The sequence below is a fragment of the Sinohyriopsis cumingii genome, chromosome 10 (genome assembly GCF_028554795.1).
Source record: "Sinohyriopsis cumingii isolate HCF-2022 chromosome 10, ASM2855479v2, whole genome shotgun sequence".
In the NCBI taxonomy this organism is placed as follows: Eukaryota; Metazoa; Mollusca; class Bivalvia; order Unionida; family Unionidae; genus Sinohyriopsis; species Sinohyriopsis cumingii.
In genome coordinates, this window is record NC_142970.1 from 114,668,351 (window position 1) to 114,696,136 (window position 27,786).

The following is a 27,786-nucleotide window of genomic DNA, read 5'->3' on the forward strand; positions in this document are numbered from 1 at the left end:
CATCGAGTGGAATTTTATCATCTGATATGGACAGTATTGTTGCACAATACAGTTAAAGAATAAGAAAAATTATTTCACAGCCATTAGCACTTCAACCAGTCATGATGTATGTACCCACAGACAAGCCCTATGTATTCACAGTCAAGCCCTGGGTCAGGCACTTATCCCCACCCTCAGGACTGGTGTACCTACCTACACACAGGTCCTATGTACCTAGGTCAGGTCCTATGCACCCACAGACAGCCCCAATGTCCCAATGTTTGCCCCTGTGTAACCAGTCAGGTGCTATGTACCACAGACAGGCCCAATGTCCTACTTTTTGGCCCAGTGTAACAGTCAGGAGCTATATACCTAAGACAGGCCCAATGTCCTGCTGTTTGTCCCTGTGTAACCAGTCAGGTGCTATGTCCCACAGACAGGCCCAATGTCCTACTGTCTGATTCTGTGTAACAGTCAGGTGCTATATACTACAAACAGGCCCAATGTCCCATTGTCAGGCCTTTTGTAAACAGTCAGGTGCTATGTCTCACAGATAGGCCCAATGTCCTACTCATTTGCTACGTACCACAAACAGGCCCAATGTCCCACTGTCAGGCCCAGTGTAACCAGTCAGGTGCTATATACCACAAACAAGCCTAATGTCCTATTGTCAGGCCCTGTGTAACCTGTCAGGTGCTATGTACCACAGACAGGCCCAATGTACCCACAGTCAGGTCTTATGTATGAAGCCTGGTCCTATTTATGCAGTCAGGTCATATATATACATAGAGAGGCCCTGTGTATCTCCATACAGGCTCTGTATTCTTGTGAATTCTTTAAGCAGAAACCCCAAGGAGATGGTTTTAGGAAACTATACTGTATTTGGTAACCTTGACATGGCAGTCCAGGCATTATCTTTGAGTCCAAAACAAGTACACAATATCTACAAAGGTAAAACCTTAAAGGTCAAATTCTAAAATGATAAAAGAGGACATTGACGTAATGTTTGACACAAATGTCAGGTTTATCAATGATATCATTAACAGATTCACACTGACATGCAGTAATGAAATATATTCTCTTTACATACAGAGAATTGTATGTATGTATGCATGTATGTATGTATGTATGTATGTATGTATGTATGTATGTATGTATGTATGTATGTACGTACGTATGTATGTATGTATGTATGTATGTATGTATGTATGTATGTATGTATGTATGTATGTATGTATGTATGTATGCATGTATGTATCAATGTATGTATGTATATATGCATGCATGCATGTATGTATGTATGTATGCATGTATGTATGTATGTATGTATGTATGTATGTATGTATGTATGTATGTATGTATGTATGTATCAATGTATGTATGTATGTATGTATGTATGTATGCATGCATGCATGCATGCATGTATGTATGTATGTATCAGTGCATGTATGTATGTATGTATGTATCAGTGTATGTATGTATGCATGTATGTACAGTTGTATGTATGTATGTATGTATGTATGTATCAGTGTATGTATGTATGTATGGCTGTGTGTATGTATGGTTGTATGTACATATGGTTGTATGTATGGTTGTATATATGATTCTATGTATGGCTGTATGTATGTATGTATGTATGTATGTATGTATGTATGTATGTATGTATGTATGTATGTATGTATGTATGGCTGTGTGTATGTATGGTTGTATGTACCTATGGTTCTATGTATGGTTGTATGTACATGTGATGTATGTATGGTTGTATGTACATATGGTTGTATGTATGGTTGTATGTACATGTGATGTATGTATGGTTGTATGTACATATGGTTGTATGTATGGTTGTGTGTCTTTATTTGGGTAGGGATGTATGTATGTTTGCATGTTTGTGCACATATAAATAGGACATTATTTACAACATAATTACTCAGTTCAAATAATTATAAATGAATACATGATTGTTACTTTTAAATTAAATGTCATTGTTTTAAAATAAAAACTGTTTCATATGTTCCTTTGAAGCCTATACTGTGTTGGATTAACTCATGTTTTTGGTGTGAACTTGTAAAAATGCTTTTTCGTTATCATTAGAAATCTGTTACCATAGCAACCTTCACCAGGAGAAAAACTCTACAGTGGATCAAATGAGGATTGGAAAAAGTATATATTTTTAACAGATGGAACCCTGTTATCATAGGATTAACACTACAAATATCAGACACAAATTAGCTACAGGAAAGAGCCTTGCTTTGAGGAACACTGTACTTTATAGTTGTGTGTGTGTGTGTGTGTCTGTGTGTGTGTCTGTGTGTCTGTGTCTGTGTGTGCGTGTGTGTGTGTGTGTGAAGCACTTGTGCCAACCAGGTGAAAGTATTGTTTATAGATAGGTGAAAGCCATGCAGGTAACTTGAAAGGTAAAATGTAGGCTGGACAGAACAAGCAGATTGATTGCTATGGTATATAGATAGGTTACCAGTTAGAGTTTAAGAGTCTCTGTGATAAATATAATGCTGAATATATATATTGGAGGAACCAGAAAGTTTGTAATAAGAACAAACAGATCTTTGCTTCATGCAGGTATTTACAAGACCAAGTTACCAAAGTAGTCTAATATTTTGTTTTGTTCAGTGTTTTATGGAAGATCAAAAACAAGAGTTTATGTCATGCCAAGCCAATGGCAGTAAAAGGCCTTGCTCAGGGCCATACAGTGGCAGTAAAGGGAGTTGCTCAGGGCCATACAGTGGCAGTAAAAGGCCTTGCTCAGGGCCATACAGTGGCAGTAAAAGGCCTTGCTCAGGGCCATACAGTGGCAGTAAAAGGCCTTGCTTAGGGCCATACAGTGGCAGTAAAAGGCCTTGCTCAGGGCCATACAGTGGCAGTAAAAGGCCTTGCTCAGGGCCATACAGGGGCAGTAAAGGGCCTTGCTTAGGGCCATACAGTGGCAGTAAAAGGCCTTGCTCAGGGCCATACAGGGGCAGTAAAGGGCCTTGCTCAGGGCCATACAGTGGCAGTAAAAGGCCTTGTATGAACTATGGGATTAATACTTGAGAGGTTTATCATCAATGGTTCTAGTCTGAAATACCTAGGAACATATGTGCAATATGCATCTTATTTTTTACCTGCATTGTGAAGTTCGTGGTAAGGTTGAACTGGGATTTTTCTGTGGTCGTTTATTAATGCTCCTAAACTATGCCCAGTGTGTTTTGGGGGAAACATTTACCAAATGGGAAGAATTTTTTTCAGAATGAATCCGCAAATTTATGAATTTTGCTTGCATCATGAAATGCTTTCATTAATATTGAGAACCATTATTGATACCTTTGTGGCATTTACTTTTTTATAACACTATTGGTCATGTTATGAGTGAAGCATATGATCTGTTATCCATTGTCCATCCATTCTGAGCACATTTTTGCCTCACATCTGCTCCTAAACTAATTGGAAAATTGCATTAAAATTTTACACACACATTCATCCCATGGTCTTGTTGGTCCTAGATGAAAATGGCTCCAATCAGACATCAAATATGTCCATCACTGCAGCCATTTTGAAAATCTTGCTGTACATTCAGCTCCTGAATGCACCATCATGTCAACAAGGGAGTTTCACTGACAGACATTTTCAACACTTAGCAGTTACAAGGTGGAAAATGTATCGTGGCATATTTCTGGAAATGATTTTGGTTTTATCTTTGTTGCAAGAAAGTTCCGTCTATGGCACATGTAAGATACATGTAAAAAAAAAAAAATGAAGATACATGTATAAGATCACTACATTTAATTTTTACTCTATTGAGTGAAGCTTAAACTGGCTGAGTCCTCAGTGCCAAAGAAGCATAAGATAATCAGTTTCATTGGCTGACAGAAATGTCTTACAGATTTTGATTAGCTTGGACACTAATTGAGAGCACATGATTGATGTCATGGATGGAAAATATAAAGAAGAAAAGAGGAAATTTTCAGCAAAAAACACTGCTAATTTATTTCTAAAGCAACATGCAAGAATGAAAAAATGTTGATTTGAATGTAAGAAAAGAAATTGTGGAGGGGATTATTTATGTTAGCACATTGAATTTAAGTCCCTTTATGGTATTTTTACTAGTATTTGACAAATCAGATTATTGCATGGTTTTCTGCAATTTGCTTGTTCACTAAAATAACCATGTTGTCAACAGTGAACAATCTAATATTTCAGTGAACCAAACATTTTTGGAAAACCATACCATAGTGTCTCTCAGCAGTGATGATTCAGAGTATATAATAATGCCAGAAAAATTAAAATCTATAAGACTTAACATTATGAAAACAGTACTTTTGTTCATATTGTCAAATGAGTTTTAGATCACACAAATATGACAATGACCCTAAACGTGGGTTATCCTACTAGGTTCATCAAACTTGTGGGTATTTCTGGAAGTTGATAAGTGTAATCCAGGTCTAGTTCTAAACATCAATTTGGTGAATTTATTAGAAAAGTCAAGTGAACAATGGAATAAGTTTGATTGTACTGTTTCCTGTTCCCATAAAATAGTTCTTTTCCCATAAAATGTTGGGACAGCATACCTTTTTTCTCTCCATCAGGATTCCTTTGTTTAGCTTAACCTATTTTCTCTCCTTCAGGATTCTTGTGACACCTTGCTCTATTTTCTATCTGTCAGGATTCTTGTGACAGCTTGCTCTATTTTCTGTCTGTCAGGATTCTTGTGACAGCTTGCTCTATTTTCTATCTGTCAGGATTCTTGTGACAGCTTGCTCTATTTTCTATCTGTCAGGATTCTTGTGACAGCTTGCTCTATTTTCTATCTGTCAGGGATCCTTGTGATTACATACCTTTTTTTGGGTTCAGGATTCCTTGTGACAGCATGTAGCAGGATGCCTTTTTTCTTTCCTTCAGTTTTCATTGGTACAGCATGCTCTATTTTCTCTTCAGGATTCTTTGGTACAGCACCTACAGTTCATCCAAAAATGTTCAGTTTATTATCTCCATATATGAATTTACCTTATTATCAATGCTGTGTGTGTGTGTGTGTGTGTGTGTGTGTGTGTGTGTGTGTGTGTGTGTGTGTGTGTTTGTGTGTGTGTGTGTGTGTGTGTGTGTGTGTGTGTGTGTGTGTGTGTGTGTGTGTGTGTGTGTGTTATTGACACAAATAATCACAATCACACATGCATCAGATAAAAAATGCATGAAGTTTCTGTCTTTAAAATCCATTGGACAGTGGAAAAGAGTCCTGGCTAGAGGAGGACTCCCTAGTTCAGTGGAGGATTTGAAAGCAATGCAAGTGTCATGAGTGTTCATCTTTGCATTCACTAGAGACCAGATGGAAGTGTTGTTCAGACTTACTGGAAGATCTTGTTGACTTTTACTTGGCACTGAAAACAGTCTTTCTGCATCTGTGTTGCTATGAAGGAATGTCAGACATGTGACACTAATCTAATAGAATTTTAAAGCCTTGTTTTCCTGTAGGAGGGTAACATTGCCCATGTCAGTATGGTGTTTACAGCAGAGAACATGATGTACCCCCTTGCTACCTGTGCTTCACAAAGTCAGACTTGTCATCCAGGAGTTCTAAAATTTAACTTTGCTGGGTTTTTCTCACTTCACATATAGCTTATCCTTCCTCTAGTCAAACATGCATTTTGACAATTTTTACCTTAAGCAGAATCATATTTCCCAACTATTTCAACTAATGAAAAAAGAAATGTTTTGCATTTTTTATATGGATTAAAACTGGACCTCAAAGAAATATTACTGCTAATGATGAACAAAGCAATAATTTTTAATTAAGATGATTGAAACATTCTTGCAACCAAGTGTAAGAACTTTCTTCAAGGCCGAGGTATCTCTGATTTACCTAACTTCAAACTTACTAGGTTTTGTTCCACTTCCTGTATGTTAATATGCAAATTACCTAATATACTCTTCCACAATAGACTGCTTTGTAGGCCTAAGTGGTTAGAGCACCTGCTTCGGATGTGGGAGGTTGCAGGTTTGAACCCTGGCAGAGTCCTACCAAAGACTTACAAGAATGGTACTAGCAGCTGCCTTCCTTTTTGCTCAGCAGTATGAGCTTAGTGTTTGACTGCCAGCCTGGTGTCAGGATAATGTGACTGGGTGTGACATGATGCCTCAGTGCTTGACATAACAATAAACTGCCACATTGCAGACATTGTAGTGATATGTCTGACAAATTGTTAAAGCTACATTAAAATCCAAATCACACACACATACACACAGTCTTACACAGCAGTGTTAAAATGACCTACAACAAAAATTCACCCTTGTTATTGTCAGTAAGTTAAGTACTTTCTGAATTGGGGCTTGTATCTTTCTTTAGGTTTTTAATCACCTCTCTGACAATTATCTCTATAAACTGCCCCAAGGTGAGCATTTAAACATGGCTGTTGACTGTCCAGGCAGGTCAGAGGCTATATGCATATATCATTGTGCCACTGTCTTTACTTCAGTCATAAGATTTACTGGAATTGGTATATATACTCTGTTGGTGAATATGTAAATAATGGAGGGCCACAATCAGTATTAGGTCCATGCAAAGATTATGTCACCCTTTTTAAATAAACTAATTATCATTATTATTATTATTATTATTATTATTATTATTATTGTTGTTGTTGTTGTTGTTGTTGTTGTTGTTGTTGTTGTTGTTATTGTTGTTGTTGTTGTTAATATTATTATTATTATTATTATTATTATTATTATTATTATTATTATTATTATTATTATCCAAACCATAGTCTGTGCTACTGTGAGGAGAAATTTTGAACAATTGATCAGATTAAAAAGTATTTGACAGTTAGAAAGAAGGGATACTACATTGTATTAATTTTTCATGTAGCCTTTTTCCAATTCACTATTGAAATAGCTTGCAAGCTACAAATGTTTGCACTCCCATTGTCAAGTTCACTAAGAGCCATTAATAGGAAAGGGAAATTGTGTGTCATACGATAGGAAATAAGTGCTTAAATGAAGTATGTATTGAGACCTTGTTTCCCAATATATCCGGACTTAATAATAACAGATGTAGATCAGATAATTAATACAAATTCCTTTCTTATACTAACCTCTTCAAATACTAACCTCTTTAAGTACTAGCCCCTATTAATACTAACTCCTTTCAATATGAAACCCTTTTAATTCTAACCACTTTTAATATGAAACCCTTTTAAATACATGTATGGACTATGTAGTCTGACATAAAGAATTCTTATCTTATCCTAATACTAACTACTTTCAATTGTAACCCAATTTAATAACCCCTTAACTCATTAACCCATTGTACCTTATTTATGTGTCAGGAGGTAGTAGCTTACTTCTGAGCTCTTCAGCATCAAGGTCATTTAAAATACACTAAAGTGGGTGGTATTATAGAAAGGTAGACAGATGTAGCTCTACAATGATGCCAGATAATCTGGACTTCTAGTTGTACTACAAAATATAGAGGGAAAACTTTAATTTTTTGGACCCGATTTTTTTCCCACCCAAAATTCACAGGTTCTCAGAACCCGATTTTGCATCCAGATTTTAGACTTTTTGGCCTCAGATCTAAGGCAGACCAGTTGGAACTGCACACAGACAGGTGATCCTTTGCAAAAAGTAGGATAAGATGGGCATTTGGAATAAAAATGGTCTGGAGAAGAAAATGATTGGGCCGTTAAGCAAAAAAAGAAAAGAAAAGAACTCCAACTTTTGCCCTTCTGCTCATGCACAAGTGAAATAGCCAACTTGGATGACAATGTTTTATTTGTTGGCAAGAATAATGAGTAGAATGATTGAATAATGACTCAGACTTCACTGCATGTACTTATTTATGTCCCACTATGGTATTCAATGCTTTACTGCATGTACTTATTTATGTCCCACTATGGTATTCAATGCTTTACTGCATGTACTTATTTATGTCCCACTATGGTATTCAATGCTTTACTGCATGTACTTATTTATGTCCCACTATGGTATTCAATGCTTTACTGCATGTACTTATTTATGTCCCACTATGGTATTTAGTACTTTACTGCATGTACTTATTTATGTCCCACTATGGTATTTAGTACTTTACTGCATGTACTTATTTATGTCCCACTATGGTATTTAGTACTTTACTGCATGTACTTATTTATGTCCCACTATGGTATTTAGTACTTTACTGCATGTACTTATTTATGTCCCACTATGGTATTCAAAAATGGAGTATAGAGTGTTGTCAAATGGTCCTGTCATGTTTGTCACTAAATTTTGTTTCCAGTCACAAACTTTTTAAGGACATCCTAGATTAAAACCAAATTCATTTTGAGAAGACTAAGGTCAGGTCAAGTTTTCACCATTATCTGACAAAATTTGAATGGTTCTAGTTTGACTTGTAACTTTGCCATTTGGTTGGTTCCATATGGGTGGGGGCATCTGTGTTGAATGGACACATTTATAACTTTTCCCAGGAACTACTCAGATTTGGCATAGTTTGCTTAAAAATCATTGGTAAGATATATATATATATATATATATATATATATATATATATATATATATATATATATATATATATATATATATATATATATATATATATATATATATATATATATATATATATATATATATAATAATGATGAGGACTTTGTATAGCACCTAATCTTTAGAAGCTCTAAGCACTTTACAACATTAGACAACACCTATAACATAAAGAAACATATATAATGATATGATTACAAAAAACAAACACCATAAAATTAGAAAACATATAAAGCATGCTGAAAATATTTAAGGTAGAAAACATTATTAGGTCTTTAAGTTTGTTCTTGCAGTCGAAAAAAGTGAGTTTTAAGAGCACTCTTGAATGAGATCACTGCGTCTTTGTGTTTAAGTTCAGTGGGCAATTCATTCCACGTTGCTGGGCCCTGGTATGCAAAAGAAAGCTGTCCATATAACTTTGTTTTCATAATGGGAATAATGAGTATATGATTGTCAGAAGAGGAGCGTAAGTATCTTGCTGGTGTGTACACATAGATGAGGTCAGATAGGTATGTTGGACTAGAGTCCAACAGTGAAACGTAGCACAGAGAACAAATTTTTGTGTTTGATTCTGGATCGAATAGATAGCCAGTGTAGGGTACAGAGTGATGGGGAGGTGTGCTCTGTACATGGTACTCTTAAAGGATGATCTGAGCAGCTGTGTTTTGAACTTTTTGAAGTTTCTGAAGTAGATATTGAGATGAACCAGACAGAACTGAGTTACAATTGTCCAGTTTGAAAGTACTAATGAACACACAAGTGTTTTGGTGGCATCAACTGAAAGATATTTGCAAATGGAGCTGATACGTCTCAGCTCAAGATATGCAGCCTTGCATATGTTCATGACATGTTGGTGCAACGTGAGAGTACTGTTGAGGGTAACACCTAGGTTTCATACTGACTGTGTGAATTTAATGTTGGTGTTGCTGATTTTTATTATTTGAGGTAAAGGATGTGAATGAAAAAGTCTTTGTGTTGTAATCAGAATTTATATATTTATATATGCTGGAACCATTGTGCATTACTCAGCAGTTTATTTCTTCATTCCCTCATTTTGTTCCTTTCTTTATCCATGATTTATTCATGCACACAGTTTTACAGTCATTACCTGAGAAAGGTCCATTTGTATTGTTGCACATTGAGCAAGCCCAGAGAACATTTTCCCACCCTAAACTGCCAATGTTCCCCATAATTTAACAATTTAACAAATCTCACTATCTTGATGGGGGTGTGAGGAAGGGACAGAGGTATGTAAAATGTCCTAATGACTCAAACAATGTACATTACTGCAGTTTTGTGGCCTTTCAAAATCAGTAAGATAAAATGGTATCTTGAGCGTAAAATCATTCTTCAGTAGAATTGCCAATTATCATGGGGCTTGATACAAAATTAGAAGTAATTTAAAACAGTAGTTTGTGACAACAAAGATATTTTCGGTCTCTTCATTCTCTCTGAAGGGAAATGATGTTTTTGAAAATAGTGTACAATTCATTTTAAGTACAAGTCATATTAAAGGCTATAAACTTTAATACACTTAAGGATAAAACTTAAAAATGTGTGTACCTCCTAGAATGTTCTACCACACACTCATTACATTAATTTATGCATAAAACCAAATAGGATTTCATTTTATTTTGTCCTATGCTGTCCATGGATCATGCAGGGCTGACTAGCATGATGTTTCTATTATGCAGGACTACAACCACAACATTTGAAAATTTAATTCAGACTGTTATTATTTTTTGGGTGTGTGCAGTTTAGCCAATATTTTGGTGTATTGTGGTATGGATCTGCAGCCGATACATATTCTATGATAGCCTTTAATATGACTTGTATCAGTTTTTATGGTATTTCTACAAATACTATACAACTTCAGCTTTAGTTTGTTTTATTTTCTTATGTTTTTTGTTTTTCTATTTCTATCTTTCTAAAACCTCAAAAATATTTTTGAAAGCTGTGTTTGTCATTAAAGTGTTTGTCATTTAATGGTTGTCATTTAAGTGGTTGTCATTTAATGGTTGTCATTAAAGTGGTTATCATTTAATGGTTGTCATTAAAGTGGTTGTCATTAAAGTGGTTGTCATTAAAGTGGTTGTCATTTAATGGTTGAAGTCATATTATTTCCTGCTTGGTGAATGTGGAACCTGAAGTCTTGTATGAGCTAGTGCTAAATTAAAAGTCAAAATTAGTCATCTTTCAGCATTTCTAAAAAGAATATTGTCCAGGAAAGGAGTTAAATTGATCATTGACCTTGCCATTTGTCAGGTCAAGGTGAAATTCAAAGGTAGGATAATAAACCTAACTACTCACATATATTGAGGTCATCTCATCCTATTGGAATACTTCTACAAGGTAATAAATACCAGCATTTTGTCATAATTAATTTACAAGTTATTTTTCAAGCAATAAACCATATCACACCTGAATAAATTCAGCTATTCAAGCTATTCCCAAATTAATCACATGTGAAAGTTTTATCTGGAAATACTGCGAGAAAAACAATAATTACTGAATTTGCATTCCTACTGGACAGCAAGGGGTGTTCCAATTACAGTGCATTCACTAAGATATGTTCTTGGTTCAGCCACCAATTGGGACAACCCCTGCAAATCTCTGAATTGGCTGTCATTTTTGTTTAAAAAGCCATGCTGAATCTTCATACACCTTAATAATTTCACAGAACGGGCTTTGTCCTAGTTATGGATGTGATCTCCTATAGTGGTCATTGTATTGAAAGTATATGATTTAGTTTGGCTGAACATGTTTCGAAAGTGAAAATACGTTGTGTTTTTATATATAAAAGTTTAAGATACATTGTTATTAGTTCACCTTCAATGTACTTTAGTGGGCAGTTTGTTTTTAGTTCATCTTCAATGTACTTTAGTGGGCAATTTGTTTTTAGTTCATCTTCAGTGTTCTTTAGTGGACAGTGTTGCCAGAGTTGAGTCGATTAAAACTTGCAAGCAGCCTTTCTTATGCAGTTCAGATGTGTTAGATGTTTCCCAATCATTGTTCATTTAAAGAGATTTAAAAGAAATTAAACTTTTATGAAACTTTGACTTTAATTATTTTTCACTTTCTATAGATTTTCTTATTACATTGCAATACACTGCTATATTACAATATACACAATACTGAAATTCTTATTACACTGCAATACTCTGTGTTTATTAAAATATACACAATATTGAAATTATTATTACATTACAATACACTGCTATATTACAATATACACAATATTGAAATTCTTATTACATTGCAATATAGTTGCATTACAATATACACAATATTGAAATTCTTATTACATTGCAATATAGTTATATTACAATATACACAATATTGAATTCTTATTACATTGCAATACACTGTGCTGTATTTACAATATACACAATATTGAAATTCTTATTACATTGCAATACACTGCTGCTTTACAATATACACAATATTGAATTCTTATTACACTGCAATATAGTTGTATTACAATATACACAATATTGAATTCTTATTACATTGCAATACACTGTGCTGTATTTACAGTATACACAATATTGAAATTCTTATTACATTGCAATACACTGCTGCTTTGCAATATACACAATATTGAATTCTTATTACATTGCAATACACTGTGCTGTATTACAATATACACAATATTGAAATCCTGGCTTTAACTGCCACCAGTTATTTATTATATTCAGTTTAGATTTTTCCTGTTTATTTTGCACAATGGGACATTATAATACAAAACTTCTTTCTCATTTAGTATCTTATCTGTGATGAATGACTAATGTACTTAGATGTCTATTTATCTGCTGAGGATGGGTAAGGTACTATATGCATGTGACTTTTTTCAGTAGTGTTGCCCACTTCGTTGAGACTGAAATGAAGAACTGTACTCAGAAGACTGTATACACCTTAAAAATACCTTTTGCCATATAAGTACTTTTCTCTCATGCATTTAATAATTAATCATAACTGCTGACTCATTTCAAATTATAACATTTTGAACAGGAATAGTTGTCACTCGTAATTCTTCATCTGCTAGATAAGTGAGTTTTGACGTCAAAGTCACATTGAAATGTTACTATAGAGCTGTGAAGAGAATTTCTGAGTACTGTCATGAGAAATACTTTGAATAAATAGTTAAACACTTGTCTTGGGTACCATATAGACTTGATTATAAGTTGAGTCCAGCTACAAACAAAACAGACCTGATCTTGATGCTTCAGCAGATCAGGGTCAGTGTTGTTTGTTCTGTTGATTATTCCTAGCAAACTGAGCAGACCTAGATCTGGTGGTGTATTATGTGACATCAGATCTGGATATGTTTACAGTTGGTTTTGTCTTATAAGCACATACAAATGATATTGACATTGTTTAGACTGGTTACGATTTTGAGAAAGCAATTCAACCTCAGCTCTTTACAGTAATCATTGATTTGGAGAACCACAAGTATGGACTCTTCAGAATGATGATATAGCAAATGTGAAATAAAATTTTGGAGCTCAAGATTTTCTCAAGAATTCTCCAGTTATTTTATTTGCTTTCTAGCAGCCAAGACATTTGGTGCCTATGCAGAACCAGTCTGCATATTAGAAGAGATTTATTGTCAAACAAATGCCATGTATTCTGTAAACACCTGTGACATTTTCTTGCATGGGAACATTTACAATAAAGGATTGAAATATGAATATGTTCCAAGACAATCAATTTTTGTACCCATCTAAAACAGCTAATTGTGTCAAAATTTGTTTACTTTTATCTTGAATTAAAGGTCTAATCTTGTAGCACCTGCACATGTGCAAACTGTAAATTGGTGTCGCAAACTATACACACTGCACAAGAACTGTTTGATCTTGGATGACATCCATAAGATTGTTATTTCATAGAAGTGTCTTTGCTGGCACATATACCAATATCTGCATAGAGCTTGCTGAATCAGCATCTAGGACATGTGCATAGAGCTGACATAGTATGCCAGCAGCAATGCTTACTGCTTTTAACCTACTGGGTCAGGATTAGTACTGCATAATACAGGCATGTATGACTCATAGCCTGTGGTCTGGATCTGGTCTGCAACATGGTTTTATCCGATGATTTGCATCATAGGTTGTAGCTTTTAAAATCTTTTATCTGGCCTGTACCCTGGCAGAGGTTGCTTGCACATGCCTTGCATAATAGCTCGGGGTTGGTTGCCAATTATGTCATCTTCAAAGAGTTATCTGCAATAATATCACTGCAAGTTGCATAAAGGTAACTCCTGTTCATTAGCATAGGCTGTTTGCTATCTGGGAATCTTGTATTGAAATATATATTGTTTTCTTTTTACCCTGTTGTCCTTGAAAAATGTAATCATCATGGACTTTACCAGAGGCAATTAAACAAATTCAGCTTAATACAAACTTGTTGTATATAGAGGCAGCTTGGTAAAGGTTTACACCAACTGCCTAGTGCATTCTAGCAACCATTTTGTCATTAGTATCTTTGCCAAGCAGATAACGTATTGGGCTACAAGGTATGCAGCTGCATAGAGTCAGGTCAGGTTGTATGCCAGCTGCATGGTCAGCTCAGGTTGTTGCCAGCTGCATAGAGTCAGCTCAGGATGTTGCCAGCTGCATAGAATCAGTTCAGGATGTATGCTGGCTGCATAGAGTCAGCTCAGAATGTATGCCAGCTGCATAGAGTCAGCTCAGCATGTATGCCAGCTGCATAGAGTCAGCTCAGGATGTTGCCAGCTGCATATAGTCGGCTCAGGTTGTTGCCAGCTGCAAAGAATCAGCTCAGGATGTATGCCAGCTGCATAAAGTCAGCTCAGGATGTTGCCAGCTGCATATAGTCAGCTCAGGTTGTTGCCAGCTGCAAAGAATCAGCTCAGGATGTATGCCAGCTGTATATAATCAGCTCAGCATGTATGCCATCTGCATAGAGTCATCTCAGAATGTATGCCAGCTGCATAGTCAGCTCAGGATGTTGCCAGCTGCATAGAATCAGTTCAGGATGTATGCCAGCTGCATAGTCAGCTCAGGATGTTGCCAACTGCATAGAGTCAGCTCAGCATGTATGCCAGTTGCATGGTCAGCTCAACATGTATGTCAGCTGCATAGAGTCAGCTCAGGATGTTGCCAGTTGCATAGAATCAGCTCAGCATGTATGCCAGCTGCACAGAGTCAGCTCAGGATGTATGCCAGCTGCATAGAGTCAGCTCAGGATGTATGCCAGCTGCATAGTCAGCTCAGTATGTATGCCAGTAGCATAGATTTAGCTGTCAGTCTTTAATGCTGACCTGTTTCAGTGAGTACAAGTCATGTGAACTCTTTTGTTTGTACTTACCCATTAATTAGAATCTTAGCATTCAATCAGAGTGGAGGTACCTAGAAGTCTACATTTAGCTAGAATGAGTCCTACTTCAATCAGAGCAAATCTTAACATCTGTATTATTAGTTAGACATTTATTGTTATGTTAGTGACAATTGTGTTGAATTCTTCAAGTGTTTAACATGTGATAAGTAGGTGTTGTCAATGAGAGGCTTTTCTTAATGAATGGATACTTGTACTTACTTCTTCATAATGAATGGATACTTGTACTTGCGTCTTCATAATAAATAATAGTTCACTGTGCAGCTTCACATACAACAACTCTAAAAAATAAATAATTTGCTTTACCTACTTTTCCATGAAAAATGATATCATCATGTAATGGACTAATGAGTCAGTTAAACAAATTCAGCTTGATACAAAAGCATTGTGCAATAAATTAATTTATAGACAGTCATCATTGCAGGACATCACTGAAACTGCAATCTGGGAAAGAGGCATCTTATGGCTTCAAGGCATAATCTTACTTGCCATTTTATGGATTCAAGGCATAATCTTATTTATCATTGTATGGATTCAAGGCATAATCTTATTTATCATTGTATGGATTCAAGACATAATCTTATTTGCCATTTTATGGATTCAATCCATAATCTTACTTGCCATTATATGGATTCAATACATAATCTTACTTGCCACTTTATGGATTCAATCCATAATCTTACTTACCATTGTATGGATTCAAGGCATAATCTTACTTGCCATTTTATGGATTCAAGGCATAATCTCATTTGCCATTTTATGGATTCAAGACATAATCTTACCATTTTATGGAATCAATGCATAATCTTACTTGCCATTTTATGGATTCAAGGCATAATCTTACTTGCTATTTTATGGATTCAAGGCATAGTCTTATTTGTCATTTTATGGATTCAAGGCATAATCTTACTTGCTATTTTATGGATTCAAGGTGTAATCTTGTTTGCCATTTTATGGATTCAATACATAATCTTACTTGCCACTTTATGGATTCAAGGCATAATCTTTTCTCCCATTTTATGGATTCAATGGATAATCTTACTTGCCACTTTATGGATTTAAGGCATAATCTTATTTGCCATTTTATGGATTCAAGAGATCACTGATCGTGCCTTCATTAGTAACCTTTCACAATATGCTGGAGAGTTCATTGAGCATGCTTTATATTATTGAGCCCAAATGTGTTCTGCATCAGATGGACTCCTACACTGAAAAATGGTTTCCACAAACCATGAATATTGTGGATGGCTTGCATTTGAGATAAGAAAAGCACCTATTATCAATAGGTCAAAGGTAAAGGTCTCATTATCTGAAAGAAGATGGATGTTTTCTGCAAAATAGTTCAGTGTCTTTTACCTTGAACAAATTTGTGAATGGCCTGTCTTTAAGGCAAGGAAGATCCCGGTTAATTCTGGTCTTTTAGAGTCAAGTATCCAGCCAGTAGAAGAATGCTTTCTGTAATGGCATAATGATTTTACTAATTCCAGTATAGCATGGGTGTATGATGCACTATTTATGGTACTGTACTCTTGTGAAAGACTATGATACACATTTATGGTACTCTTGTTCATAACTGATACACTAAAGACTATGGTGTACTGTTATGATACTCTTGTTATAGACTCTGGTTTACTGTTATTGTACTCTTTTGAAAGAAAATGATGTATTATTTGTGTTACTGTACTCTTGTTAAAGATTACAATGTACTGTTATGGTGCTCTTGTTAAAGACTATGATGTTCTATTTATCGTACTGTACTCTTGTTAAAGACTACATTGTACTGTTATGGTACTCTTGTTAAAGACTACAGTGTACCATTATGGTACTCTTGTTAAAGACTACAGTGTACTGTTATGTTACTCTTGTTAAAGACTACAGTGTACCGTTATGTTACTCTTGTTAAAGACTACAGTGTACTGTTATGTTACTCTTGTTAAAGACTGCAGTGTACCATTATGGTAATCTTGTTAAAGACTACAGTGTACTGTTATGTTACTCTTGTTAAAGACTACAGTGTACTGTTATGGTACTCTTGTTAAAGACTACAGTGTACTGTTATGGTACTCTTGTTTAAGACTATGATGCTCTATTTATGGTACTGTATTCTTGTTAAAGACTACAGTGTACTGTTATGGTACTCTTTTTAAAGACTACAGTGTACTGTTCTGGTACTCTTGTTAAATATGATGATGTACTATTTATGGTACTGTACTCTTGTTAAAGACTAAATTGTACTTTTATGGTACTCTTGTTAAAGACTACATTGTACTGTTATGGTACTCTTGTTAAAGACTACAGTGTACTGTTATGGTGCTCTTGTTAAAGACTACAGTGTACTGTTATGGTACTCTTGTTAAGGACTACCCTGGATATTTACCCTTTTTTCTTTTGAACCAATATTACCCTCAGAAAACATTCATAGTACATCCATGGCCTCTGGATATTTATATTTAAGTTTATTCAAATGAGAATTCCTATATACTGATCACAATACTATGACATGTAACAGAAATTTAATTTGTTGATGAAAAGGGAATGAATTGTTAAGCAGGGTTCATGACTGTTTTATTGATTCATTCTATCTCACATTTATAGATTGCTGAATATTTTGCAGACAAGTCTGCACTGAAACACTTTGTCTGTAGACACTATCATTAATTTTAAAATCAATAGCAAATTCATCATCACATCAAAGGTTTTCCAGGACTGTTGATTATATTCATTGAAAGACAAATTAGTAAATTAACATATAAAAAATTGAAAGCAATCTAATATAGAGACAGAAATCATCAAGGATATATCCTGAAGGCCTCTTTTGAACTGTTATCTCTTTTTCATTATGTGATAAGATTGAATCTAAAAGAATCAAAGTGAGTGTTTTATTTTATTATTTGCTGATTTTTCTAAACTAAATTCCATATAAATTGAACATTGGTGTGAGATTCTGTTTATCACATAACTTAAAAACTTTGACATACATAATGACATTGCCATGACCAGTGTTTGAAATTGTCACCTGCTCTGTGGTCAAAAACCAGCTGCATTTGGGAAGGACCAATACCTTTTTGAAGAATTTTACTAAGTTTTTCAATAGTTGCTGGACCAATGACCAGCAGCTTATGTAAGTTAATTTTGAACACTGGTCATGACACTAGTCAAGCCAACCATTCTCTGATAAAAATGTATAGACTTTTAAAAGGCACATGGAAGGAGTAGTTTGATGGAAATATATGGCAGTGTGAGACCAATACTGTATTTTAGTGTTAATTTTTATTGATAGTCTAAGTGTCTAGCAAGAACTGCTTCTTATATTGTATGGAAATACAAGGTTGATGTAAAAAGGTTTATAGGGTGATTTACTATCAAGTGGGCTTTAAAATCATTTGTTGAGAGACATGATTTACTATCAAGGAGGTTTTAAAATCTGTTGTTGAGAGAGATTTGTATGGCTTGCAATGTCTTTTTTCAAGTGGTGTGTTGCATGTGAAACATAAGGAATTCCAATTAGGTTTGAGGATATCCTGTACCATGTTGTTCATAGAGAACCTAGTTTTACCAAACTTAAGGTAAATCATATTCTGAATTGAAAGCTATGGACGTCAGAGAGGTGGTGGCTGTTGTAGGGAATTTTTGAGGCAGTGGATGTTTTTTATTTGGAATTTTTTTTTTAAATTTTCATAACAAATTAAATAAGTCCTTCCATAATTTAAGTACTTCAGTGTTCTATAATGCTGTAATGATGGTAGCAATAATGACGTCATTAAACAGGAAAGGAAAATATATTATCACCAAACCAAGCACACACTACATTTGATAGCTCTATTTTGATAAAGTGTAAACTTTAGAACTTGAAAAAGTTACATGGTCTTTGTGAAGAATTTTCTTTTCTTTGGGGGCGTATTTCTACTTATTCAAAGTTTATGCTGTCTTATCTTTGAAAGTAAATTACATCACCTCGTTTGTTTTCAAATTTTGCAATTGACTGTTGAAGCCTGGTTCAGAATCAGTTGTATTACAGTCTCGGACCTTGACAGCATCCATAAAAGCAAAGTTGTTCTCAAGGTCAAAAATAGGTCATTAGTCATGTCTTAATTAATGCAAATTTTAAAATTTACAGAGCTGAATCACATAACTGGGTTACAGGTATTACAATTCACTGTGAAATATATATATATATATATATATATATATATATATATATATATATATATATATATATATATATATATATATATATATATATATATATATAATGAAACAGAAAAGTGTTATTCCTGGATTCAGCAGAATAATGCTTCATAATACTAACATAATTTTATAAATGCAAACAAATTACATTATGATACAGGTTAGAGAATTTGATTCATACCCTTGAGAGATTCAAACCTGGATCCATGGATAAGCTGCACCCATTGCCTTGCCTGTAAGCACTGACCCCTATACCATTTAAACCATGCACATGTCACCAAATAATGATGTGACAGGGTTGGTGGTACAGACATCTGTGCATAGCAGACACACCCACATGTCAACCTAGTAACTGATTGTCATCTATGGACAGTTATTCCCAAGACAGAAATCAAGGTATATAGAAACAGTTATATAGAATTACCAATATACACTAAACAGAACAGGAAAATGTTTTTGGATTATGCAGGAGAATGCTTGATAATGCTAATATAATTTTATAAATGCAAATAAATAGCATTATCGTGCAGGTTAGAGAATTTTAATTTTAATATAGATTTATACTTACACAGACACACACACACACATGGGGGTGATCAGAATGTTCTAGAACATTTACCGGTAATGCTGTAAAGATAAAGTTGCAAAGTTACTTAAATGCTTACAATAAATTTAGTAGTCCTTTTCAAAGTAACTTCTTTTTAACTTAATACATGTCTCCCAGCTTATGACCTATCATGCTCTAATACGTGCTTCATCCATCACATGACACCATTCATCAGTATCCCATGATTGTATTGATTGTATTCTGTAGTTCTTATTGTAATGGTTTTCTCCATAATTAAGCTTTCAGTTTTGGAAAAATCCAGAAGTCACAAAGAACTAAATCTGAGATATGGATGGTGATTTGGGGTTGTAGAAACAAGATTTTGTAAGGTCAATGTTACAAAGTTGCATATGTGAGTGGCAAGGGTGAGGGAGGAGGAGAAAGGGGGCATATTCTTGGTGCAAAATGAAATCACCCATCATTAGGTTACACCTTTACTATCCTAACGTAAATTGTATCTGATTACCATGGCATAGTGTTGTCATTCAGTGTGGTGTTCTATGGTACCAGACTTCATATTGTCAATTCAGTGTGGTGTTCTATGGTACCAGACTTCGTATTGTCAATTCAGTGTGGTGTTCTATGGTACCAGACTTCGTATTGTCAATTCAGTGTGGTGTTCTATGGTACCAAACTTCGTATTGTCAATTCAGTGTGGTGTTCTATGGTACCAGACTTTGTATTGTCAATTCAGTGTGGTGTTCTTTGGTACCAGACTTCGTATTGTCAATTCAGTGTGGTGTTCTATGGTACCAGACTTCGTATTGTCAATTCAGTGTGGTGTTCTATGGTACCAGACTTCGTATTGTCAATTCAGTGTGGTGTTCTTTGGTATCAAGGCATAATATTGTCCATCCATTCATTATGGTGTTCTCTGGTACCATGGCATAGAGTTGCCCATTCAGTGTGGTGTTCTCTGGTACCATGGCATAGAGTTGCCCATTCAGTGTGGTGTTCTCTGGTACCATGGCATAGAGTTGCCCATTCAGTGTGGTGTTCTCTGGTACCATGGCACAGAGTTGCCCATTCAGTGTGGTGTTCTCTGGTACCATGGCATAGAGTTGCCCATTCAGTGACATATATGACATAAAATGATGTCACTAATTCTGTAACATCATCAGCTTAAAAATGATGTCATTTCCTAAATTGGCACATTCTCATTTAACATTGGCCATGATGATGGGTTGCTTTGCTCAGAAGAAAACTTTTCCATCAACCCTTGTATATGCACAGAAGGCAACACACATATTTACAAGTATGACAACTATTTCCAAACTTCGCTCTTTTTTGTAAATAAGGTAAGCATCAGAGTTCTGTGATAGTTATTTAGGGTATGGTAGACAACATGTAGAGTTCTGTGGGGTTTTTCTAAATAAGGTAACCATTATGTAGAGTTCTGTGGGGGTTTTCTAAATAAGGTAACCATTATGTAGAGTTCTGAGGGGGTTTTCTAAATAAGGTAACCATTATGTAGAGTTCTGTGGGGGTTTCTAAATAAGGTAACCATTATGTAGAGTTCTGTGGGTGTTTTCTAAATAAGGTAACCATTATGTAGAGTTTTATGGGGTTTTTCTAAATAAGGTAACCATTATGTAGAGTTCCTTGTGTTTTTTCCTCCAAATAAGGTAACCATCTTGTAGAGTTCCTTGGTTTTTTTCTCCAAATAAGGTAACCCTAATGTTGATTTCTGTGTTTTTTCTAAATAAGGTAACCATTATTTAGAGTTCTGTGTTTTTTTTTTCTAAGTAAGGTAACCATTATGTAGAGTTCTGTGTTTTGTTTCTAAATAAAGTAATCATCTTGTAGAGTTCTGTGATTTTTTTTAAAATAAGGTAACCATTATGTAGAGTTTCATGAGGATGATAAAATATTAGTCCCCATTCAAAGTTGGAGAAGCCCTGCAGTAATCATGTCCATCCATATAGCTGTATGCTTGTCCCTTTTTTCAAGAAGTTGGTTTCCACAAGATAACCAAATTTCATAGCATCTTCATGTTGATTAGGCCCATAATGAGTTTGATTTTAAGCCCTCTCTGTCAGCACTTAGGGAGTCATGGCCCCTAATGGCCCCCTCCCCCACACCAAAACTTTGGTGGTCTCCACCACTTTATATTTCCTAGTTTGTTGTACATAAACCAAATTCAGCTTGAGTATGTTGATTTGTCAGCAATCCCCAATATCATGTACAGTGTCTTGCAGTTTGGGTTATAAGAAGGGGCCATATAGTATGGCATTTTATATATAGTGAGGGAGCAGGTTTTATGGGATCCATAATGACACCTGGGTTATAAGAAGGATGGAAGTATGGTGAGGGTCACATTTAATGGGGTTGATGACCTTATCTGGTTATAAGAGGATCATCAGTATATTATAGTACTGTATATTGAGAGATCACAAATTGTCTGCCCTAACATTATGATGTAGCCCTTCTGGACCTTTGATCTTCATAGCTGTATCAGTTGGATGATAGTACTGTATATACTCACTTATAAGCCAAGTCAAACTGCAAACAACCTAGATCCTAATCTGCCATAGCATAATGCACCTGCAGATCACGGTATATGCTGTTTGTTCTGCTGATTACTCCTAACAAACCACACAGACCCTGATTTGCCAGTGCATAATGTGATGGCTGATCTGGGTCTGTGGTAGTTTGCAGTTGGGCTCATCATATGAGTATATATCGTAGTATTTTGTACAAGGTGAACAATTTAGCAGTGGGCAAACTCTGTACATGATCAAAAACTTGCTGGCTACTGTGATAAGTGTAATTCAGGTTACACATCTCGCATGCAGCCTTCTCTATCTCTATTTATCAGCAGGTGCCTCCAAGAAAAAAGCCTCACAACCACTCTGGTTCTGATGAAGCTGCTGTTTGAAACTCTTCATTTCGTTGAATGTGCCTGACTAAGGACGGCTGGCTTTTATGATTTTCTGTGTTAAAATGTGTTTCCTTCTGTTTTGTTAACAGCAATAATTCTTGTTTATCACTGGGATAAGTTGCCAAAGATAAATCCAAGGTATGGATAACGAGGATACACATAGAATATAGATCCATTTTGGGGAATGATGGTTTATTGCTTTGCTACAATCTTATATTGAGAAATGGTTCTAATGGACTAAGCCCTGTTCTTATAGAAGGTCAGTAAATTAAGTCACAAACCAACAAATATGCCATTTATTGGCAAAGTTACATGGATTTAATTGAAAATGTCCACAATGTTTTGAAGTTCTCAAGCTGTTAAAAGCAATCTTATGGTTGGGAACTATGATCTGATCGGACAGTGGCTTTAAGCAAATTTGACATGTTCCAATTTATAGTCAGTCCTTGTTTCTTTACAAACCTGGGAAAAGTCACATGTTTTAGATGAAAGAAAAGAACTATCAGACCAGATCAGTTGGACATTTTCATCTGCATGAAACTTACCTGTATCAGTTAATGGGAAATGAAAATTATGGCAGCAAAATTTAGAAGGTATAAATTTATAATTCAGATGAATAACAAGTCAAGTTGCCATGCAGGTATTTTTAAACCATTTTTGCAGGTCAAGATTAGCTAAAGTTAAAGTTAAAAAATAGAATTTGAAGGTGCCAGTCTTATTGCAGTCATGTGCAAAATAAACAAATAATTTCTGTTTCAAGGCAGTATCCATTCTGTAGACAAGAAAAAAGAACACAGTGGCTCTCATTCATTTAAATGTGTTCAGCATGGAGGGCAAAGTTCTGGAATTTGATACCATTTACATCTGTTATACAGTTACAGGTCTGATAACTGTGCATTCCTTGGGACAGAAATCCATGTTTCTGACACAATGCTTAATTTCCCCTCTAGGGCTAGAATTTCACCTTTTAGTATGCCCATTGTCATTTTCTGGCAGACAGACCATTCATTTTGTGTAACAAAATGGAGAAAATGTGAAGCTAACATTTATAAATATCACTGTATGTGGCAAACATATACGATAGCTGCACAGCATCTGGGAATTTAGCATAAGTTGGTAATATATTAATTAATTGCTAATTACTCAAAGAAGCTATATATAGCTAGTTCAGGATGATTCTTTCTAAAATTGGTAATGAAAGGAATTACTGGAAACAGTGAATCAGTCAATAGGAAAGGAAGCAAGTAAGTGTGGATAGGCTCTGTTATAGACAGAAAATGTGGGACAGAAACTACCAATGTGTTTGAAAAAGGAAGGATTTTCTATATAGAGGGGATATTTAATAAAGAAATAAATGTAGGGTTGCATCATTGATGCAAAATTATGTGCACATTCTAATCATTCTTTGGCATGAATTTTTTAATGTTAGAGTGAATCATATTTTAATGCATCTTAAACAGACGGTGTGTGGATTTAAGAATTTTTTATATATAATAAAATGGGCTTCAGAATGAATTATCACTATTTGTATGTATTGCCAAGCATTTTTAGAGTGAACAGTTAATTATTATGAAATTTGACTTGTACTGTAATTGATGACTAACACAGTGTCATTACTATGTCTAATATGACTGGGAAACAAAAGACTGCTTTATACAGAAAGGCATATCTTCCAGATGGCGATGTAAACAACAATATGAGGACTGCAGTAATTATTTGAAAATATCTATTTTGTGGGTGTCTATTTTGTAGATTTTTGAAGATAATTAACAGTGGCTCATAAGCATGATATATATGCCATTTTATATCCACATTGATACAGAGGTGCTTTACATTAATAACGATCAAGAATTTGATACGGACTTGACAATAATCTATGAAATTTTCTTGACATAAATGCTATGACTTGGATGTTTTTTTTTTACTGATATGATAATTTAAGTTGCATTCTTTGGGCAAGAATGAATATATAATATTTCATCCGAATGAATTTTGAAAGAAAAATAGTAATTTAAATCAAATTGTTATGGATGCAAAATCCAGTGGGTGATATTCTGTGTTGGTGTTTATTCAGATGTACGGAGACTGTTTTAATTTTTTAAATAAAAGTGCTAAGAGTGTTGTGTTTGACATGAATGTCAAAAGGTACATCACATGAAGAACACAAAGTTAAGACTAGGTTCGCAGCAAACGTTATCGTGAAATGTGAAAAATAGTCACATTCATCATGATTTTACTGGAATATAAATAGCTGAAAAGAAGTTAGCCAAAATTTTCAGGAATTTAAATTAGATGACTATGATAATGGCATCAACTGTTTGTATTAGTCACTTTGGATGTTTGTCTACAGAGTAACTTGATCCAACTGGTTATCCAAGTGTATTTGCATCAGGTGGAACATGTGTTTGCCTTCCAGATATTTCATAACCAAAGCAGATAACCAGTCTAGCTTGCTTTTATCTTAAGCAAATATTGAAAGAACCCATTCATAATGAGTGTTGAAGCTGCAAACCACATTGATTTTGAATTTTTAAAAAGCTCATTTCTTTTTTGCTCAATCCATGAATTCTGAGAAGGTGAAATTGATATGGTGCTAATTGATGCATGCCAAGATTAATGCCAGAAAAGGAAACAGTTGAAATAGTGTCATTACTACTGTAGTGTTGCAGATCACAAAGCATTACAGACCTGCACTTGGATTAAAAGTGTTAATTTGTTTGTAACGGTAAATACATAACTTATAAATCAGGTTCCAACAGTTCAAAGGATGGCATTCAACTCTAGTATACTATCTGGGCTTTAACTTAATGAGAAATGATGTCAATCTTTCTGATCTGAGGTCCTGCAAGAGTGACTAATGAGAAATGATGGAAATCTTTCTGATCTGAGTTCCTGCAAGAGTGACTAATGAGAAATGATGACAATCTTTCTGATCTGAGGTCCTGCAAGAGTGACTAATGAGAAATGATGGAAATCTTTCTGATCTAAGGTCCTGCAAGAATGACTAATGAGAAATGATGGAAATCTTTCTGATCTGAGGTCCTGCAAGAGTGACTAATGAGAAATGATGGCAATCTTTCTGATCTGAGGTCCTGCAAGAGTGACTAATGAGAAATGATGGAAATCTTTGTGATCTGAGGTCCTGCAAGAGTGACTCCTTGCAAAAGTGATAGCCTGCAAGTGTACAGTATTATACTTGCTTGTAAGTGCAGCTTCAAACAACAAAGATTGTGGTCTGCAATATCATAATGCACCTGCAGATCAGGGTCTGTGCTGTTTGTTCTACTGATTACTCCTAACAAACAGCACAGACCCAGATCTGCCAGTGCACTATATGATGGTAGATCTGTGTCTGTGCAGTTTGCAGTTGGACTTGTAAGTGAGTATAACCTCATCATTCCTTCCTAAACTTAATTCTTGAAAGGCATTGGCTAACGCTTCTTGCTAACTTTATCAATGCTCGTTATGATTTGAGAGCATCAAGAGAGTTTAGGAATGGGAGTATATTCATCTCAATGCGTAATATCAATTATAGGTCAGACTGTGCACAAAAATATTTTTTTCTTTAAGCATTTAAAACTGCCTTTATAATTTAAAATTTTTGTATTGTTTAAAATATCTGTTAAAAATTAAATTTTATATCAACATGTAATGTTAATAGAATATAATGTACACCATATTACCACAGATACTTGCTTACAAGTCGAGTCCAACTGCAAACCGCACAGACCCAGCGCTGCCATTGCATAATGCACTAGCATATTTGGATCTATGCAGTGTGTTAGAACTATTCAGTGGAATAAAACAAGATAGGCCCTGATCTGCAGGCACATTCTGTAAGGACAGATCTGTATTGTGAGCAGGAGGAGTTGATTTATAAACAGGTAAATGATATTCTAGTTACATTGAGGTTAAAACTAATCATTAATGTTATTCTTAAATAATACAAAACTTTAAGTTAAAAAATTTTTTTAATGTCTCGGGGGGAAAAAGAATAAATATCTAATCAATGTTACTGATAGTATTATGAAAGAAAATGTTATCGTTGATTATTCAAAGTTATACTTTCTTTTTTCCAGATGGTTTAATCCTAGGATTAATTTTTCGGGGTACTGAAAAAATCTTGTCAAATTCAGTAACACTGTGTAATATTCTGTCTTGATGCTAGCAAGTTTTTGAAAAAGTTCAGTGGATGATGTAGTGAGTGCTGACCAATCATATGGATAAAATCATCCTAAAATTTACACTCATTTTTCCACTTGATGGAATATAATTAGAACATAATTAATGTGACATGTGGTTGTTTGCTATATTCCTGTGATTATATAACACCAAGATGAAAGACATTGGAAAGATCTGCGGAGCATGTTTCACTCATGGGGAATCACCTGAGGTGGAATACCCACAAAATAAATACAGTGTGGTAGGTTCTTCCTTGCATACTTCATTTGATCTTCTCTCACCGCTCTTTCTCTCTCTCTCTCTCATATATGCTTATTCATTGGGAATCATACTATATATGACAACTTTTATATTTTCAATTTTCAATTTGATTTACAGTGACTCTTTAATTTCAGTATGTTTGTATCCAATATTTTGTGATTTACATTCTCTCATTCTCACAGACATGAAACCTTTTTCATTCTTTTTGGTGCTGTAATATTTGCTTATTGTAGAGTTACAGGGATTCCTTACTATAACACTTTTCATGAAATTGTAAACGTTTAGTTATATAAAATTTATAATGCTATTCAGGGGAACTGTGAAGGTTTTCAGTGATATCATCAAGGTTACCATATACAGGGGGACATTGTAAATAGTACACATGAGTCCTTACTTTTGATATCAGCAAAGTCATGTTATACAGGGGGACATTGTAAATAGTACACATGAATCCTTACTTTTGATATCAGCAAAGTCACGTTATACAGGGGGACATTGTAAATAGTACACATGAGTACTTACTTTTGATATCAGCAAAGTCACGTTATACAAGGAGACATTGTAAATAGTACACATGAGTCCTTACTTTTGATATCAGCAAAGTCATGTTATACAGGGGGACATTGTAAATAGTACACATGAGTACTTACTTTTGATATCAGCAAAGTCATGTTATACAAGGAGACATTGTAAATAGTACACATGAGTCCTTACTTTTGATATCAGCAAAGTCACGTTATACAAGGAGACATTGTAAATAGTACACATGAGTCCTTACTTTTGATATCAGCAAAGTCATGTTATACAG

General features: G+C 34.8%; 1 protein-coding gene across 11 annotated transcripts in view; it reads left to right on the forward strand.

The window, feature by feature from the left end:
- LOC149791062 (tensin-3-like) overlaps positions 1–27,786 on the forward strand; it is a 522,379-nt gene that overhangs the window by 206,855 nt on the left and 287,738 nt on the right. The window contains exons 1-2 of one of the 11 annotated variants that reach the window (XM_089972995.1): positions 22,544–22,673; positions 26,615–26,958. The exons of the other annotated variants lie outside the window; for them this stretch is intronic. Coding sequence (XP_089829121.1) covers positions 26,872–26,958 — 87 coding nt within the window. The 5' untranslated portion in view covers positions 22,544–22,673; positions 26,615–26,871. Of the gene's footprint in view, positions 1–22,543; positions 22,674–26,614; positions 26,959–27,786 lie in introns of those variants that run through there. 11 annotated transcript variants of the gene reach the window in all.